Source organism: Neofelis nebulosa, chromosome 3 (assembly GCF_028018385.1).
Source record: "Neofelis nebulosa isolate mNeoNeb1 chromosome 3, mNeoNeb1.pri, whole genome shotgun sequence".
NCBI lineage: Eukaryota > Metazoa > Chordata > Mammalia > Carnivora > Felidae > Neofelis > Neofelis nebulosa.
In genome coordinates this window covers 51,742,988-51,762,078 of record NC_080784.1, presented here as the reverse complement: position 1 = coordinate 51,762,078, position 19,091 = coordinate 51,742,988, and the positions used below count along the sequence as shown (strand labels likewise).

General features: G+C 39.4%; 1 protein-coding gene across 9 annotated transcripts in view; it reads right to left on the bottom strand.

The window, feature by feature from the left end:
* Positions 1 to 306: 306 nt before the first annotated feature.
* HMBOX1 (homeobox containing 1) overlaps positions 307 to 19,091 on the bottom strand; it is a 184,665-nt gene continuing 165,880 nt past the window's right edge. Inside the window, exons 7-11 of one of the 9 annotated variants that reach the window (XM_058720794.1) lie at positions 9,639 to 9,721; positions 7,979 to 8,074; positions 6,746 to 6,840; positions 6,434 to 6,505; positions 307 to 4,743 (exon numbers count right to left, since the gene is read on the bottom strand). In XM_058720794.1, coding sequence (XP_058576777.1) covers positions 4,606 to 4,743; positions 6,434 to 6,505; positions 6,746 to 6,840; positions 7,979 to 8,074; positions 9,639 to 9,721 — 484 coding nt within the window. In that variant the 3' untranslated portion in view covers positions 307 to 4,605. Of the gene's footprint in view, positions 4,744 to 6,400; positions 6,506 to 6,745; positions 6,841 to 7,978; positions 8,075 to 9,638; positions 9,722 to 19,091 lie in introns of all 9 variants that reach the window. The other 8 variants (XM_058720795.1, XM_058720796.1, XM_058720800.1 and 5 more) reach the window with 8 other exon arrangements.

Below are 19,091 nucleotides of genomic sequence, written 5' to 3'. Positions count from 1 at the left end.
TGACCTAAGATTTAAATCACGGACAGAGATTAACACAGAAAACCAACGCACAACGTGAAGGGTCAGGACTATTCAGTGTAGAGTGCTACTGAGCACAAGATCATCAATAACAAGAAAAATTATTGCCTAAGAATCTGTTGAGACTTATTGGGGAAAAATACTCTGGTTGTTCTCTGAACAAAAAATGACAAAAAGCAATTTTAAAAGGCAGAGCTACAAGTTACATGGGAAGACTGCTTCTACCCAAACCCTTCTTAGGACCAAGAGAGTAAGGACTTGAAGTTCACATTTTTAGGATGGGTAGGAGGACTGTGTGTGAAAAAGGGATTATTTCCACTGTTATGGGCAGAGATAATGTAGCTGGTCAGTGGAATATGTAGCTGGTCACAAAGATGGCCTGCAAGACAGAAAGGAGTGTTTGTGTGAAGAGATGGACCACACCCACATGCTCTGCCTTCTGTGGAAGATAAAAATCCCAGCAAAGATGTCTGCTCAAGATGAGGCCCTTAGATTGGAGCCCAGAGGCAAATGGAAGGGGAGCTGTTCACAGAGGGAGAGAATGTGACTGGAGATTCCTGATGAAATAAGTCTATTTACACTTGGTGCTTGATGGCTAGAGTCCAGGAGGGAAGTTTGTAAAGAACTGAAATGAGTGTTTGAGTGAGCTCTTCATGAGTTGTCCCCTTTAAGGTAAAAATATATGTGGATATCTGGCCCCAACAGTGGTACTGTCGGTTACTGGACTGCGTGCCATCGAAAATCTACCAGGAACCACAGTACTGGATTTGCATACTTCACTGTTGATGAGCAGCTGCTTCCTCACCCGTATCTTTTTAGGTGGTCACCTCTACTGAGCTACAGTGAAAGGTACCTTAAAGGGGTCTTCCTGTTCCAGGAACTTTCTTCCTGGGAAGGAACAGGAGAATGGGGGGGGGGGGGGGCGCCCACCCAAAGACAGTGTGTGGGAACTGTATAGATCCCATAGGTAGGTGGAAGGTAACCGCACTTTTCAACCACTTAAAGGACTGAGACTGTGAAGAAATGCCCTAAGGGGTACTCAACAATTACAAGCTTTGCTGAAATAAACCAAAGTGTCTATTTGGTACTGACTGACACCAGAAGGTCTCAGCTAAGAGTGTACTGTATTGCCCTCCCTGGCCTTCACCCCACATTAGGGTTATCAACAGCAAATCAGAAATCTCATTCAGATGGTCCATCTTTAAAAGGTCCCTTTGTAAGGCTGTGTTGTAAGAAGAGTAGGAAGTTTACCCATGTGACTATAGTAATTCAATGAAAGTGTCTTTCAAAAAATAACAGACAAGTTCCTATAAGAACTGCTGACAAGGTTTCCACCCCACCCTTTTATTTAGTCTTCTTCACTAGGGAAGAGCAGTCCTGAAACAGTCCTCTGGGGCCTGAGGGATGTACAGGATGGAGTAAGAAAAGAGGGGTAGATCAACCCAAAAGTACATAATGGGATTTTTTTTTCTTTTTCTTTTTCTTTTTTTTTTTTTGAGTCTGGCTCTTTTCCCTTCAGTAAGACAGGAATTTAGGGTTTTTTAAGAAAAAAATTCACCATCCAAAGATACTACAAATTAAGACAGTGACAACTCTGTGTGCCATTATGAGAACATTGAAGGTAGACTGGACAAGACAGCAGAATTGAACCCAGGGACAAAAACAAAACAAAAACAAAAACAAAAAAACAATGGCAGATTTAAATCTAGGCCCCAAAGAACTGTATTTTTGCTCTCGGTGAAAAAGCAAAAGTTATATGTAAGGCAGCGGGTCTTAAGAGCAGGCCAGCAGTCTTCTTCAATTAAAAGAAGAATTCTGGATGAAAGATTCCTTCTTCCTGAACCCAGTATGAGGCTATCCTGCATTGGTAGACATGTGCTCTTACTTTTTCCAGGTTGCCAGATAGGGCCTGCTACTGCTTTCATGGATACTGACTCCCCTTTTTTCTCTGAAGCTTTTCTCCTTCCTTAAGGCCTTAAAACAATGAAACCTTTTAGCTCTTCTCTGGCAATCACTGTATTTCTTTAGAAACTGCAGCTGTCTTAACAGTTTGAGTCTGTTTCTTTAAAAAGACCAGCAAGAACAAATGATACTAGCAATCCCATCATAAAGAAGCTATCAATTATAATAATCTCCTTACAATAAATCATGGATGTGGCTTGTCAGACAGTATATTTTCCTCTCTTTTCTTTCTGATTCAACTGAGAATAAGCAGACAAAATTTCACCGGAATGGGAAGATACAATACGTTACATTTTTTTTTCTAAGTAATATAAAAGGAAAGAAAGATAACATAATCTCCTAATTGAAATAAAAACTCAAACACACCAAGAAAGAAAATGAGCAGGGGGATCATTCCTGAGAATAACAAATGCTACTCTTGAATCTGTTGGTTCAAGTAATACAGTAAAACAGAAAAGACTACCCCATTTTACTCCAATTCTTGGAAGCTGGAAGAAGTATATACATTTTCTGCCTGAAATCCACAGATAAGAGCAGGCCCAGTCCCTGCCCTTAGCTCTTTAAAGTCACAGACCCATATAAGGTGGCATTTTCATGCCCTCTAAAGGCTTCCGCACACTGGCATAGGCAGGATGAACAGACAGGGAGAAGACCTTGTCAGCATACGCCTTAAATGGAGTCAGACCAGCTAAAAACTGGTGGGTATTTAATATCTACTAATGAGAAAGGGAAAAACAAAGAAGGTCAGTCTCACTCTCTTCTCAATGGTTTTAGGTTGAATACATTTGGTGGGGGCATGGAGGTGAAGAGGTAAGGAAATGGCGCCTTCCTTCCATCTTAGAAATTGTTCTTAGATAATGGACGAAAAGACAGTTAACAGCCAGCCCCAAATCCCCCTTTAAACAAGGCTCCACTGTGCGTAGAAAGGAGATGGAACGAGGCAGAAAATACACAGCAGTCATGCCTCCCTCAGACGCACCCTACGCCACTACATTGAAGGCTGTTTCCTCTTCCCCACAGTGACAGTGTGTCATTTAATCGGGATGCCAAGAGATCATTTTCATACAAGGCCAGCAGATGTAATTTTCTTTGATGCATGAATAGTTCATCATTTTGCTACTAGATGACAAGGTGATCACAGGGTGACTTTATAACGCAAGTTCACTGTTTGGTATTTTGAGTTCTCAAAATGAAAAAAAGATTTATCAAATATAAATATCTTTAAAAAGTAACAAAAGTGCTACATATGTGATCAAGGAAAAAAATTCCATTAGTTACTGCCGCTTAAAGTAGATTAAACTTTACAAATATTACCACATCCATTATCAATATGGCTTCCAATTATTAAATAAATTGCCTGTAGCAATATAGCTTTTCACACCTCTACAAGGACAGAGTAAAGAGAACACCAAAGCAGTCACATCACGTTGTATCTTGAAGACACACCACGCAAGTGGCAATTGTCCCCTGCTTTTTTCTGCTCCTTTTTAGGAAAGTATTTGCAATTGTGATAGTCAGTCAGCATAATCCCACCATAAAGTCCTCTATCAACCTCTCATATTGAGGGGGCTTCAGTTAATGGATACAAAGACTGGAAGTTCATTCACTCATTTGTGACCTTAGCTCCATCCTTGAAAGATTTTTTTTGGTAGCAGGGAAAGGGGACACAAACAGGAGGCAAAGCAGCGTCCATGATGACCTCCAGCACTTTTGCAGGCAGGCACATACCTGTGCCGCGTAACGTACAGTGGTTCTGAGAACTGGACTTAACATCCATTAGACATTCAGCTCATGTTTTTTGTTTTGTTTTGTTTTGTTTTTTTTCCAATGCTCTCAAGCTGGGTTTGTTTTGTTTTGTTTTGTTTTTTTAAATGACTTTTGTTTTTTTGTGTGTTTGAATCATGGTCCCAAAGGCAGAAGGCAGTATTTTATCTACTAAGTCACACAGCTTGTGAGAGGAAAGGATGTCTGTGTCAGGCATGTTAACATCAACCAAAATCTGAGATCAAGTTTTTCCATGGACATTCCACATCTTTCCACAGCACCCAAAGAAGTATAATCTAGCCACAGTGTGACTATTATGAGGCACGGCTTATTGCAGCTGGAAATCAATTATTCCCACTCTGAGTGGGAATTCTAGTGTTCCTTTTACTCTGCAGATACTCCCCAAATGGTGTCTGTCAATCCTGGGCCACACTACCTCAGCTTGCATCCTATCAGTCTTGGGGAAGGAAAAGGGTACAGACTAGTGTTACAGGAATCTAAAGGTACCCAAGGTTTTACACGTAGCCTATTATTTGAGAACTGAGGGCTATCTAAATACCTGGAAGCACTTTCTTGGAATGCTAAGACAGAGCAGCAAGATTTTCTAGCCTCGGGGGCTGGGAGAGGGAAGTTTGGTTGGTTGGTTGGTTGGTTGGTTATTATTTACTGGGAATTAATACTGAGAGAGTATATGCAAAGGCTGAGGGCACCATGCCATCTTCACAGAACAAGACCCTAAGGGCTAACTGACATACAAGAAACTGCAAGTTATACTGTAAGAACACATGTTAAGGACCGAGGAAAGTCTGCTAAGGTGCTACGTCTAAACTAAGTTAACTTCTCATGTTCAACCCTCCCTGATCAGTCGTCATCCAGGGCCTCTGTCTTGATTTCGTTGGCTCCTTGTCGGGCCAAGGCCAAGATAGTGTGGTTGACTGCTGCCATTTCCACAGCTAATGAGATGGGGTCTTGGTGGTCACTATGGCTAGTGCTGTCATCCTAGACATGCAGAAATAAGAAACAAATGTTATTAGTGGATTGGTAAAATTCTCCAACTCACAGAAAGGCATGCTGAGGGCAAGGGGAGGCAGAACATTCGTGGGAGGACACAGTGGGTGAGGGGCTCGTGACAGAGTAGAGGTGAAATGTATTTAAGTAGACACTGAATGGAAATAGGTCCAGACTTCCAGTTGACATTTCCAGGATTCAACAAATAAAAAGCACCAAAATGTTTTTTTCTTGCTGAGAATTTTTTCCTTCTATCAGAAAGATTGCTGGTGATGATAATCAAACCTGATCATTCTAGGTTTGCAACAAACATAGCACTAGTCACTGAAGGCCATACTAGTGAGCTATTGAATTCTGGACTAGTACTCGTACAGTTTATCAGAGCTCATGGTATCTTTCTACTGAGCTGAGAAAACTAGACTAAACTACAGACACCAACATCTTATGGATAAAAATGCATTTTCACAAAAGAACAAAAGACCCAAAAAACTCTCGATTACAACAGGACAAAAGTATAACTGCCAGCAATGGCTATGGGTGAAAACGTGTGGTGCTCTCCTGCAGGAAGACACCAGGAAGCGGCAGGTGTCATATTTAGGGGGAGCGGGAAGCTCTCCCTCCGTGCACAACTCAGTGTTAAACAACAAAGCTGTGAAGGAAACTGGCACCGCAGGATGTTTGTCAGGCACCAGAAGATGGTGTTACAAATAAGGGATAAGTTTCTCACCTGTCATGCCTTCAGGGGAACTCTCGCATCAAAAAGCTTGGGAAAGGGTAAGATCCTGGTGGGTTGGGGGGGTGGGGTGGGGAGGGAGGGAATCATGGGATGTGCTGCCCTTAGGGCATCTGGAAAAAAAAAAACGGGGAGTGATCCATCTACATTAGTAGACTGAAAAATAACAGGAATGTTTCTGATTAGAAAGACAGATATTTTCTTCAGTAAAATGTGGAGCTATGATTTGGGAGTGTACAAAGAAAAAAGGTAACCCCTGGGAATTATGGGCCTCACTGTTTCATTCTCATTTCCACAAAGTGGTCTGCAGAGTTTAAAAGGGGCTCGTGTAAAGTTCGTGCATTCCTGCAGTGTCTGCGCTCAAGCTGGTAAACAGAGGCTGCAAAATGGATGGCAGAAGGAAGAACGTAAGTGGGCTATTATTTCAGAACTGACTGAGGGGCGAGGAAGAGATATATATACACTACAGGAAACAGCAAATGTTCTCCTGCTGTGGTCCAGAAGACATCATACGTTTTTTTCATATTCTAAACAGAAACGAATTTTAAATCCTATGAAAATTTTAATGAAATCTGTCAACAGGTATGTGGGGGGAAAATTCCCACATTCTTAGTTACTGAATTATTCCATCCAGTGGCTACAATTAAATATATATTTTTCCCCCAAGCAATGAAAACTAAGTCAGGGTGAGGTGAGAAGACATGCATTTATGAGAGGATGTGTGTGTCAATGTGCCAGAGACTCTGAAAGAACCACTCATCTGGGCATGAGGGTTCTCACTGCAATGGGGCCGTGGTGGGCGGGACCTTCCACTGTGTGCTGCATTGGTACAGGTTTAGGCATGGAGTATAGCTACCCAGTAGCCCTTAGTATTCTCAAACATTGAGTGTGTGTGTGGTGGATGGTGTAACTTGCTTGTTTGGATCAGATCCTCCTCTCTTCTTCTACCTTCTCTGCTTCTCTGCCTCCCTCTGAACTTCTTCCCTCCTCCTCCTCCCCATTGCGTACTTGCCAAGTATCCTGTTGTATGACAATAAATCCATGTGGGTGAATAACAGTTTCTTACAAATTTTACAGGACAACTGAATCTTATACCACATTCCTTTCAAATTACATGAAAATCTAACTACACACATGAGCAGAGTGGAGGGACATTAGATTGTCTCCTCTCTCCCACCCCGTACAAAACACACCCACAGAATTGAGTTGTCATACTATCCCACCCACTCTGTAACCAAGAACCTCTGCTCAGCTGCTCACCTGCTCTGAGTAGTCATTTCCGTCAACGTCATCACTGTTGGAATGGCCTCCTGGACTCTGTACATCTATCCCATGACTCTCCAGGATTGCTGCTTCTTCGAAAAAAGCAAATAGATCCCTAAATTATCTGTTACATTATTGTAATAGCCAAAACACTGAATTAATCTTTGTGCTGAGGAAATCAGAATGTAATTAAACAAGAACCTAGATTCCTCTACATTTTGGTTCTTTTAAATTGCAGACAGGTAGAATTCAGCTGCACGTAGGCCAGGAGAGGAACACAGTGGTCGTTCTGGAGCCCCTGCTGCCTCACATGCCACATCTGAGTGGTTGACTGTTAGGTGCTTCATAAATACTTACCAACTAATTAAACAGCCCTCCTGTCTTGGGGTTCTGTAAAGTGTTTGAGAATTGTATTGATGGGGAGTAAGTTTAGAATTGAAACACAATTTTAGAAGCTGAAAACCAACCCCCCACCCCAATCTCATTAATTCATGTTTCTGAAATGTTCTTCTTAAAAATCTGTGTTTTGCTTAACAGAAACCCATGGGGGAGGGGAAGGAAAAAAAAAAAAAAGAGGTTAGAGTGGGAGAGAGCCAAAGCATAAGAGACTCTTAAAAACTGAGAACAAGCTGAGGGTTGATGGGGGTAGGAGGGAGAGGAGGGTGGGTGATGGGTATTGAGGAGGGCACCTTTTGGGATGAGCACTGGGTGTTGTATGGAAACCAATTTGACAATAAACTTCATATATTGAAAATAAATAAATAAGTAAATAAATAAATAAATAAATAAACAAAATAAAAAATCTGTGTTTTGCTATGTTCCCTATTAAGACTCTTTCATTCCAGTTCTATTAATCGTACATTTCTTAATACCTAAGTCACAGCCCAGTAACAACAAAGAAGCTCAGGGTCTCACTCACTCTCTCAAGACCTTAACAAGCATCTTTACTATGAGGCACAGGAGTAATTGGTCAGGGGCCATGTCTAATTCTAGATTCTAGAACATTAAGAACAATGCCATTATTAGTATAATACAAATACTGCAAGAAATACTAATTCTTAAAAACACAAAGAAAAACATAAGGACAATTCTTGTTAGGCTTAAAAGTAAGGATTGTTAAGACCTGCAGTTCTAAACTGCAGGTACTTTCAAAAAAAACCAAAAACCAAAAACCAAAAACTGATGTCTAGGACTGCTTCAAAAAAGAAAGCAGCCTCTCTGATACATTACCAATATTGGCTCTCCTCTTGATCTCCTTCCGTCTGTTAGCAAACCAATTATATACTTTCAGGGAGGTAACTCGTTCCAGATCTGACAGTTTTTTGCCTGTGAATGCATGCAATAAAATTCAGATAGTCTGCATCTGAGACTAGTTTTAAGGAATAATACTTTTTGAAAAGTTCTTTTGATTGCATTTATTGCCAGAACAACAGATACAGGGGGATTTTTTTTTTTAGTAGTATGTATGCACTTAAATTATTACTGAATGAATAAACACTAAATACAGAAATAGCAACTAATAACAAAATATTTCAGAAAACCACACAATACTAAAAAAATTTCAATACTAAATACAAAATTAATAAATTCCACAAATTCAACTCTAGGGTTCAAAGGTCAGATGATAGCACATGGAGGCTTCATTCAATTAGCATCATTCTAGATGAGTGTGTTACTCTTCATCAAGTTTCCAGGTAGTTGAAGTTTACTTAAATCTTTAAAGCCTTATATAAACTAGTTTCCTGCTGTCTTAAGACAGAAGAATAATTATTGTCCATGTTTTCTTGACTCTGACCATCCATTATTATAACCATACTAGAACACATAGCATAATTCAGGTTGCATTTTAAATTTATTACCTTCTTTGCTGTCATATGTGAATTCTTACAGATTAACACCATGCCTGCAAACAAGGGTCCACCTGTACCTTTTCCTCCTCCCCTGTCCTTTTCTGTCTACTAAGCTTTTAATCCACAGTGGGTGGAGAAGCCAGAAAAAAGGTTAAGGTGTTGATGACACAGGGTGAAGTGTTTTCCAGGAAGGCTCTGAGTTCCTGCACAGCTTCTGGGGTGGGACTGTGGCTGGTGTGAGGTTAGGGTATAGGTGTCACTGGAGATGTGTCTGTAGGGTCTAGATTGCTAGAAGTCAGGCTTCCGGGTAAGGGAGAATAAATTACAGTTTAATTATGATAAAATATTGACACTTTTGTATCTATAGCCTTTAGGCCATTCAAATTAACTGGCCAAATGAAGATCAATTGATCATCTTAACTGAGAACAGTTTCTGGTAACAAAAACCATAAAATGTGGAATAACATTTTAACACATGGAAAAAAAGTCTTGTATCTTTAAGTGGCTCCATTGACTTGCACGGGAACAACAGGACTTTAGAATGGAACTACCCTAAGTTTTTCCTAACGATGCAGAACTCATCCCAATGCAGGAAAGATTAACAAGCCAATTTTAATAAGAATTCATTCTTCAAACAGGAATACAGAATTATATAACACTTGCAAAATACATACATACATACATACATCTTTTCATTTACAAGACTTGCTTAAATATTCCAAACTTTAAAATTATTTTGGAATTGATATAGTTATGCTCTATTTTTAAAGACATCTATATAGTCTTTATCATTTCTAGGCCTCCTATCTTAAGCAGGGATACTCTCTTGCAACCTTCCATGTGAACACCTGATCTGGACCACCATAACTACATCCCCGAGAAGTACCACCCGAACAGGACAGGGCAGTGACTGCACAGGAGGGTGGTGGGAATGGAACCTAGGGCACTCAGTTGCAATGAGTAAAAGAAGATTCTTGTCCCAGATGATGACGTGAGGCCGAGAGCTCCACCGCTGAGTTAAGTGGCAGCTGCCGCCTTACCTGGCTTCTGTATAACTGCATTGCAAGCATTTGCAATTTCTTCTCTCTTGGCTTCATCTGGGTATTGATTCTCATTGAAGTAACTGCAGGGGCAACCAATTAAGACACAAAGTTTGTACTTTAAGAAACGTGCTCTCATTAAAATGCTAACCCACTGAAAAATCACGTTCTTCTTTATGATGTGGCATTACAGCATCTAGTCCAGGCTGTCCAATGGAGCTTTCTGTGAGGATGGAAATGGTCTGTTCTTTACTATCCAATAGGGTAGCCACTACTCACATGTGGCCGCTGAGCAGCTGAAAGGAGGCTGATGTGACTGAGGAAGAGAATTTTTAATTTGATTTAATTTTAGCAAATTTAAATTTAAATTGCTAAATGTGACCAGTGGCTACTATATTAGTGCAGGCCTAGCTACTGCTTTGCCTCATTGAAAGATGTCCTTGATATAAAAGTTGCCTGTATACATACAGTTGGCTGAAATCATAGAGTTGTGTTACGGAGGTGCTGGTAACAGTAGGACCTTTTTGTGTGTGTCATATTGGTTGTAGTGGCAAAAATTTTAGATTACCAAATTGTGCAGAACAAATTACAGGACATCTATATTTATACACAGCTATTTAAAAATGACTAGGAAAAAATAAGAGCTCTATCCACTGACCTGGAGGGATGTTTACAACATTCCTAAGTGAGAAAAACAATCTACAGAATAGTATGCATGGAAAATGCTATTATGGAATTTGAAAAAATCCTGTCTATGTGTACATAAATTTGCATGGATAAATGCTTAGAAGAGTACACATCAAGCTGTAAAAATCAATTACTTCATTGTGGGGGAAGGGGACTGGTGGTGGAGATTTAAATATTTTTGTCTTTTTTCATATGTTACAAAAGCACATATTACTTCTGTACGATAGTACTTAAAAGAAATTAGGTTTACTGAACTTCTCTTTAGCATTATCAGACCTGTGAGACTCTATGTGGGAAGAGAATGCTTACTAAATGCTACTTCTGTTGTCATCTATGATTTTAAGAAAGAAGATCTTCATACTTTGAATCCATCAACTTATGATCAGGAAATAATCCCTTGTCAAGGTGCTAAACCTCCCCTCTCTTCAGGGGCCTCCCTTCTCTTACAATGCAGCTTTTCCATTCCGTCCCCCTCTGGTAGATGTGCCATTCACCAGGAATAAACACGGGAGGCCGCAGACCCTTCTTGTGAGCCCCCAAACCCAACTTCTGACCCCACCTCCCATCCCCGCCGTCTCCATGGAGTGCATCCTTTGCTGTGGTCCTGACACAGCTGCCAGGACTGGAAAGCCTTTCCTTTTTGAAAACAGTAAGTCCTAGAACTAGATCATACCAGTCCTGTCAACCATCTTCCACAGCAGTCTGCTTGATTCTGTGATTTAAGCATCTCATCCTACATGATTTTCTAGTGCTCATACCAAGTGACTGTCACCGTAACTGCCCCACTCCCACACTCTCACTGGACCTTTACCTTTACTCCACTTGTGCGAAAACACTCTGAATTAGTTTCAGGAGCCGGCAGCACCGGCATCAACTGGGAGCTTGTTAGAAAGGTAGAATCCCAGACCCCACCTCAGACTGAATCAGAATCTGAATTTTAACAAGATCTCCAGGTGATTCGAATGCACATTAGTGTTTGAGAAGCACTGGATTAGCTTCTTCATTTAAAATTCAACGAAGACAACAAAAGCAGTTATTAAGTACCTAACACTGTATGTTTGCACTGTGGGTAAAGAGAATTAGATAGTTTATGACTTCAAGGAGTTTACAATCTACTGGAGGAAGACATGGAAATCAATATACTTGTGGCCAAATTCCATAGGCTGTCTGAAGGGAGTACTCCTGGTGCACAGATAAAGTGTGCTCAGTGTGGTGTACGGGCACCCAGAAGGATGTGGCAGAGGAAGTGTGGTCTTGAGTTAGGTCTTGAAGATGGGCAGGAGTTTGCAAGGCAAAGAAGAGGAGGAAGGGTATTTAATGCAAGGGGAACAGCATGTGTACAAGCAAAAGGTAGATAAAAGCGTTGAGGATTGTGACCACAGAGAATTCAGAGTGGTTGGACTATGGGGTTCACAGGAAGAAATGAGGAGATATTAGCCTGGAAAAGTAGGATGGGGTCAGCTTGTGATGAGCCTTATTTGTTCTTGTCAGTAGTACAGACATCACTTTGAAATACAGGTTTCCAAGTCACATAGAGACATACTCCAATCTGTGTTTTAGAGAGATTACACATCTTCCAGATTCAATCTTCTGAATTCAACCTCCATCATCTTAATTCTGAAATTCTCCAATCAACTTTCTACTTACCTACTCCTCCTCTTCAAAATAATTTTTTCACCTTCTTAATAATCTCAAATCCTTTTTAAAAAATGTTTATTTTATTTTTGAGAGAGAGAGAGAGAGACAGAGTATGAGCAGGAGAGGGGCAGAGAGAGAGGGAGACACAGGATCTGAAGCAGGCTCCAGGCTCTGAACTGTAAGCACAGACCCGACACAGGGCTTGAACTCACAGACTGTGAGATCATGACCAGAGCTGAAGTCAGATGCTTAACCAACTGAGCCACCCAGGCGTCCCTCAAATCCTTTTTTTAATAAAGTTTTTATCTATTTATTTTGAGAGAGACAGAGAATTGGAGAGAGGCTCCATGCCCATCGAGGAGCCTAATACAGGGGTGTGGGTGGAGTGATGTCACAAACTGTGAGAGTCGGACAAACCAAGAGTTGGATGTTCAACTGACTGAGCCACCCACATGTCCCTTGAATCCCTTTAAAAATGCTCCCCCCACCCAACTTAAAAAAATCTGTTTATCTATTCTTTTTCTGGCCTCACCTTTCATTTCTTAGCCTGAACTTCATGGTGAGCCAAATCAATAATATCCCTTGGGAGAAACTTAGATTATTTAGCTTTTCTGTCCTTCCACCATACCTGTCCAGCCAATCTCCTACCCTGCAGAAAGCACCTTCCACAAGTTTTCGTCCATCCTTCTCTCACGGTACCAAGTGTTCCTGGACAAAGTCATAAAATAGGGCCAGTTGGTTTCTTTATAAATCTGTGCTTTTCAACCTTAACTGGGCCCCTCATTTCTGATGGAAACTCATTCAGTCCTTGCTATTTTTAATATTCCATCTTTCAGGCCCCACTTACCTGAAACCTTTTCACTCTTAAGTCCCAAGCCCTCAAACCCACCACTGTCATTCTTTTTACAGATGACCTTGCCTCCTCTTTTACCAAGATAGAGGTTATTTAATGAAGCTTGCTTAATGTTTTTAGCTTTTCAACTTCTAAACTTCTCGGAGTACTGCTCATTCATTTCTTTATCTCATGGTAGAGGAAGATGTGTTCTCTTCTTCAAGGTCTCCTTTTCCACTTGTATCTTTGATCTCTTCCTCCTTTCTTTCATTTGCTCAGCTTTCTCCTGTCTTTCTTGCACGCCCAACCTTTTTCCCTATATATATGCAATTACTCTATTTTGCTGATTTTATGATGTATGTTTATTATTATAATCTCTAAAGTCAGGTTATATCTTATAATTAGTGGTGTCTAAAAATAACTGGCAGTGTTTTTTTTTTTTGTCTCCCCTCACTGTACACAAAATAAAGGTGTGTCTTACAATCAACGCCTTCTCAGATTTGATGGAATATGGTTCAGACCTACAGGTTCTATTTCAGTAGCAGCTCTAGGGCCACTATACCTCATTATGGCAACTCTTCTTCCAAATTACTGCAAAGCCAATGATTGACTCTATACCCCTATAATGTCTACTTAAGATTCCTAGTGCACATCTCTAGTCATGGCACTATTCTGTTAAAACTTTTTAAAGATTTATTATAGAGGTGTTCAGAGCTCTACCCCAAACTACCTTAGCTTCTTTATCTGCTGCTACTACTATATATGCACGCTACAGTCTAGGAAAATGGAATAACCTTGTAAACTCCTAGTATCTCTGTGCCCTTCTCCTGCCAGTGTATTTGCTTTTTGCCTCCCCCCAGCCCAAATCTTGTCTTTCAGGATATAGGTCAGGTATTAGCTCTTGGCCAGTCAAAGGTAAATATCACTCCATGAATCCCAAAGCACTCCATCTGTCCCTCTCTTACATTTTTTCATCTCGTATTATAGTTATCACTGTATACATCTCTCCCCGACTACGTTGAAAGCCACTTGAGGTACAAGGCTGATTCATCCTTATATGCCCTCCTCACTGATGACAGCACTGACAAGTCAATAATGATGAACAAAGTAAAGTCACCCTCAACCCAGTGTAGGAGTTTCCAAAAGAAATAAATACCACTGTAAGTGAACTGGTGAAAATCAAGAGTTATAGAAGTATTGTAAGAGGGTCTCAAAGATACATATTAAAGAGATGATTACCTCTTGAGAGCAAGAATACTGGGATGAATGGAAGACAGGGAAATACTAGTGGTAATTAAGATTGGTTTTCACATTGTTTTATATACTTCTCAGCTGAATTTCTGAAATGAACATATGCTATTTTTATAAATTTTTAATAAAAGAACTTTGGGAAAACACTGAAACAATTAAACACTAGTTTAATAATACTCCATAAACAATTTATGTTTGGAAAGTGTATTTAGATCAGCCAGGAAATATTAGGATTGTGACTACTATTCTAATGATTAGTAGAACAAAGCCACAGTATGTTTGGAAGCTAAGTTAGAATTTGCAGTTATTCATGGCATATGTGATTTAATGAGTTAAAAAGTCTTAAAAATCATTTTTACTGTGTATTTTTAGGATCTAATTATATAAAAGTAAGATGATCAGAGTAAAAATAAGTCAGTAACTTCTTCCAAATCAAAGAATGTAAGAACTCACTATAGTTTTAAATCTTTAAGCCTGACAATTAGTCATTTCTTCTCTATTAAGGTCCTATTATTTTTATAATTAGAAATGTAGGACTACTGAAAATATAAGTTTTCAGTAAAATGTACTACTACAGCTGGAAGTGTGTATGCCAGACTATGGAATACCACTTTCATCTTTTGCCTTTCTATAGTATTTCAATGTTTAAAACATATGAATTCAAGACAGACAGTATAATCTAAACTGATAAAATATAGTTTAAGATACCCCATCGTAATTATATAAGTTTAAGATGTACTAATTAAAAATATTCATTACAAAGCTCTTAAATTTTTTTTTTTTGCAGTGGGAACAGATACACAATACCAACATAAAGTGGAAGCGGTTTTAGGAAAGACAAAGGTAGGCCAGGAAATAAAATATCCAACAAAAATGTATTACATGACTGTGAGTAAGGCCCTGTACTTGAGGAGTGAACGTAAGTTCAAATATAAGCCCTCATCTTTAGAACATGTGGTTCAGCTGAGGAGGAATATATAAAAAAAGTTAAATAGTAGAAGGAGTCAAAACAACAGTCAAAACAGTAACAGACAAACCAGAATACACCTAGCCGCTAAGAATATAAATGATGTGCTAAATAAATTCAGAATAGATTTCCCAACCCTGATCTGGGAAAGCTCACTGAATTGGGCAAGCTTTTGACGAAGGCACAGACTCCAGGCATTGGTGAGGAAAGGTCAAAGTTAACAGTACAGACAAAGATATAAAGGCATAAAACCCTGAAATGTGCTTGGAAAACAAGACAACTGGTAATGCAATCTGATTAGACTATAGGGGTTATTTACAGGGAGATCTTGGTTTGCCTGAGATAGGGCTGTTACCGTGAATGATTAACAAACTCACTTGCCCAAAGTATTCCACTTTAGACAACACGTGGTCACCCTGCAACCACATCACATTATTGACTTATCTGAATTTAGTGTCAAAATGCCCTAATATTTTTCATATGTGCTCTCTGAAAGAGGGCATGTTAATTGCTCAGAAAAAAAGGAAGCATCAAAGAAGATGGTTAACTATAGTTTCTATACAGTTACTCAAAAGAGGAGCTATCTAAGCCCAAAGAATCTGCATGGCACATAACAGAAATTCAGTAAGCAACTGTTTGATTAATAGATGGTTGAATAAATAAATACATGAGGGAATAAATGAATGAAAGAAAGAACAAAGATAAAAACAGAGAATAGTGGTTTCAGTTAAGGCTTTTTTTTTTCAGTTTTTTTTAAGTTTATTTATTTTGAAAGAGAGTATATGAGTGCTCAGAGAAGGGGCAGAGAGAGAGGGAGAGAGAGAGAGAATCCCATGCAGGCTCCGTACAGTCAGTGGGAAGCCCAACAGAGGCCTCAAACTCATAAATCGTGAGATCACAACCTGAGCAGAAACCTAGAGTCCAATGCTTAACCCAGGTGCCCCTTCAGTTAAGGCTTTTAATGAAACCAAGAATATCTTTCAGGAGAAAGCCAACTGAGATCTCACCATATTATATATTTAGACTAAGATATAGTTGAATAAAGTTATATTAGTATAATGTTTATTTCTGACATATATATAACGAATAGATTATCAGCGAGGTTGGGAAATAGGCCTAATGACTTTAATTTTGGAAATAATCATTTAGGCACCCCCCTCCCAAAATGTTAAGTCCTCGTTTACCCCAGGCAATTGGCTAAATGGTGGCAAAGATAATCAGACCAGGGATGTGTGTATGTAATAAAACATATAAAATATTACAGAATGGACTACATTGGGGTGCCTGGGTGGCTCTTTATTTCGGCTCAGGTCATGATCTCACAGTTCATAAGTTTGAGCCCTGCATTGGGCTCCATGCTGACACGTGGAAACTGCTTGGGATTCTCTTTTTTCCTCTCTAGCTTATACATGGTCTCTTTCAAAATAAATAAGTAAACTTAAAAAAAAAAAAAAGAATGTACTATATTGGTGGTATAAATATAGTATATAGGAACAAAGAGGAATGAGCATTTGTGCAGGGTCTTAAAAAAAGAGCAGGGAGGGTGGGTAAAGTGAATTTATACAAGGCAGAGGTAACAACATATACAAAGAAAGGGAGTTATGAAAGAGCTTAGAATGTTCTGAGAATGTGGAGGAACATGGCTGGAATATATTGTACCTAAGGTGGGGTAGTTGGGGATCAAACTGAAAAAAAACACTGGGTCCAGATTTTAATATGACAGAGTTTGCAGTAAACTTTTTAGGCAACTGGGAATGAAGGTTTTTACAGGGGTATTATATGGTCAGATTTATTTTTGTGGGGCAGTATCTCTGGTTATACTCGACACAGAAGCCAGTTAGCGTGGCAATAGCTGAGGAGAGGGTCTGCAGTAGGCTCAGGCATGGAAAGAGAGAAGAAAGGTGAGATTCAAGAGACATTTCAACATGGGAATAACTCAAGACCTCCTGCATTTAGGAACCTCTATCCCCATACACAAAAAGATAGCCTTAGGAATAGTCCATGCTATTTATCATTTACCTTCAAGCATTTTAACCTTTAGATTATGTCAAAGAAATAGATATTTCTACTGTTACCGAGTGGACAAATTATAGGAGAATTTGTCATATTAAAGTCTCTAAGACTTTGAAAGAGATCTGTTTCTACACTGGAACTCTGGAGTTCAAAACATACTTCTGTCCCAAGTAAGAATATTTTATAGTCCTAGACATTTTTCAAGACAAAAAAGGGAAAGAAATGTAAACAGAAATCTACAGGTAGTAATAAAAAAGTAATAAAATAAATCCTAAGGCACTACACTTTTATAGACAAAGGACATCGTCAGCTGAGTAATCAGTGAATATCTTCACAGAGAGAAATCAAATGATCGTTTTGCCAGACAATGACAGCAAAGAATTAAAATGAAAAGTGGCAAAATAATTTACATGAAATGAGAAACCATAAGCTAGTAACAAATGGAAATGTCCTTGAAGCACTTTCATTTCAATAACACTGAAGTCTATAAAAATTGCAGCCAGAAAATTCCTCCTTTTGTGTCTTGGTGAACATATAGAAAAGATGGGGAAGGATTCTTTAAGGGATAATGGCATGTAAATGAACTTTCCCCCCCCCCCCATGCCTTTATGTGAACTATGTCTCCTGGAGAGATATTTAAACCTCGCTATTTTAGTAATTCAAAATAAGGTTTCAGGACCTTCAAACACTGCCCACTATCTATAACCCGGTGTGCATTTCTTCACTACTAAGTAAAATTACTGAGCAGTAGACAGGAAAGAGAATAACATGAAACTAAAGCACTTTGGAACCCAACTGTCCCATCTCCTACTTGAGTCATCTATGTGTTACATGATCTTTGGCAACAAAAAAATTCTACATTTTATTTTCGTTTGTTTTTGAACAGACTGAAGACCGAGATGAAATGGGAAAACCTCCAAGCGTAGCAGCTATCTTTTGTTGATCCATAAAGGCCTAAGGAACCCCCTTAGTTCACATTCACGTGCAAACCAGGATAGTGATATTCTATATTTTATCCAAAGATGTCAAAGTCCCTCTGATACTAATCAGACCTTAAAGTACCCCTAAGAAACAATCAGGGACCAGAGAAACACAAGAGTAGAGCTAGAAATTAGCTATGCATATGATTCTTCACTAGTTAATGTAGACTTCGGGACAATTAGGGACCTTGAAAGATTATGCACTGATCAACATACTCATTTGAGAAATGGAGACAATGACAAGCTTATAGATGACAAGCTCTCCCAAAAATTATAGAACTGGCAAGGATCAGAGCCAAGCTTTTGTTCTCCTGAGCTCATGTTCTTTCTACTACTGCTTGCTAAGAACACTGCTGGGTGTAGTGAGCTGAATAGTGTCACCTAAAAATTCATGTTGGCCTAGAACCTAAGAAAGTGATCTTATTTGTTAATAGGGTCTTTGCAGATGTAATTATAGTAAGGCTCGAGATGAGCTCACACTAGGCCCTAAAACCACCAAGAGTGTCCTTGGAAGAGAATGAGAACACAGACACAGGGAAGACAAGTGTGGAAATGGGAAGCAGACACTGGGAGGATGAACGTGCAAGTCAAGGACCGTGGGCAACTGCTAGGAGGTAAAGAGAAGTGTGGAAGTGTTTCCCCCTCAGAGCCTCCAGGAGAAACCAACTCTGCTGGCACCCTGAGTTCAGATTCTGCCCTCTAGAACTGTGCGAGAGTACACATCTGTTGTTTTAAGCCATCCAGTTTACAGAAATTTGTTAGGTCTGCCTGGGAGACTAATACATCAGGGAAATAGAGTCAGTATAAGAATGGCCTTAAAGGCTAATGTGATTCAACTATCACAGTTTGATGGACTTTAGTTCACTGTAGACTAGAATAAGCAGCTGTTTTTGTAAGTAAGTAGTCTATCAGCTAAACAAAAGCTTTCTCTTCTCTACAAAGTTTGGTCAAATACTGAAACATTCAAGCTTCAATTCCGTTTCTTTCTGTAATCCAAGTTAGACTACAACCCTTCTTCTGATGCTTAACACTGTCCTTCAATGGAACAGTTTTCATAAGCTCCCATTTCAAAGCTTTATTAAAAG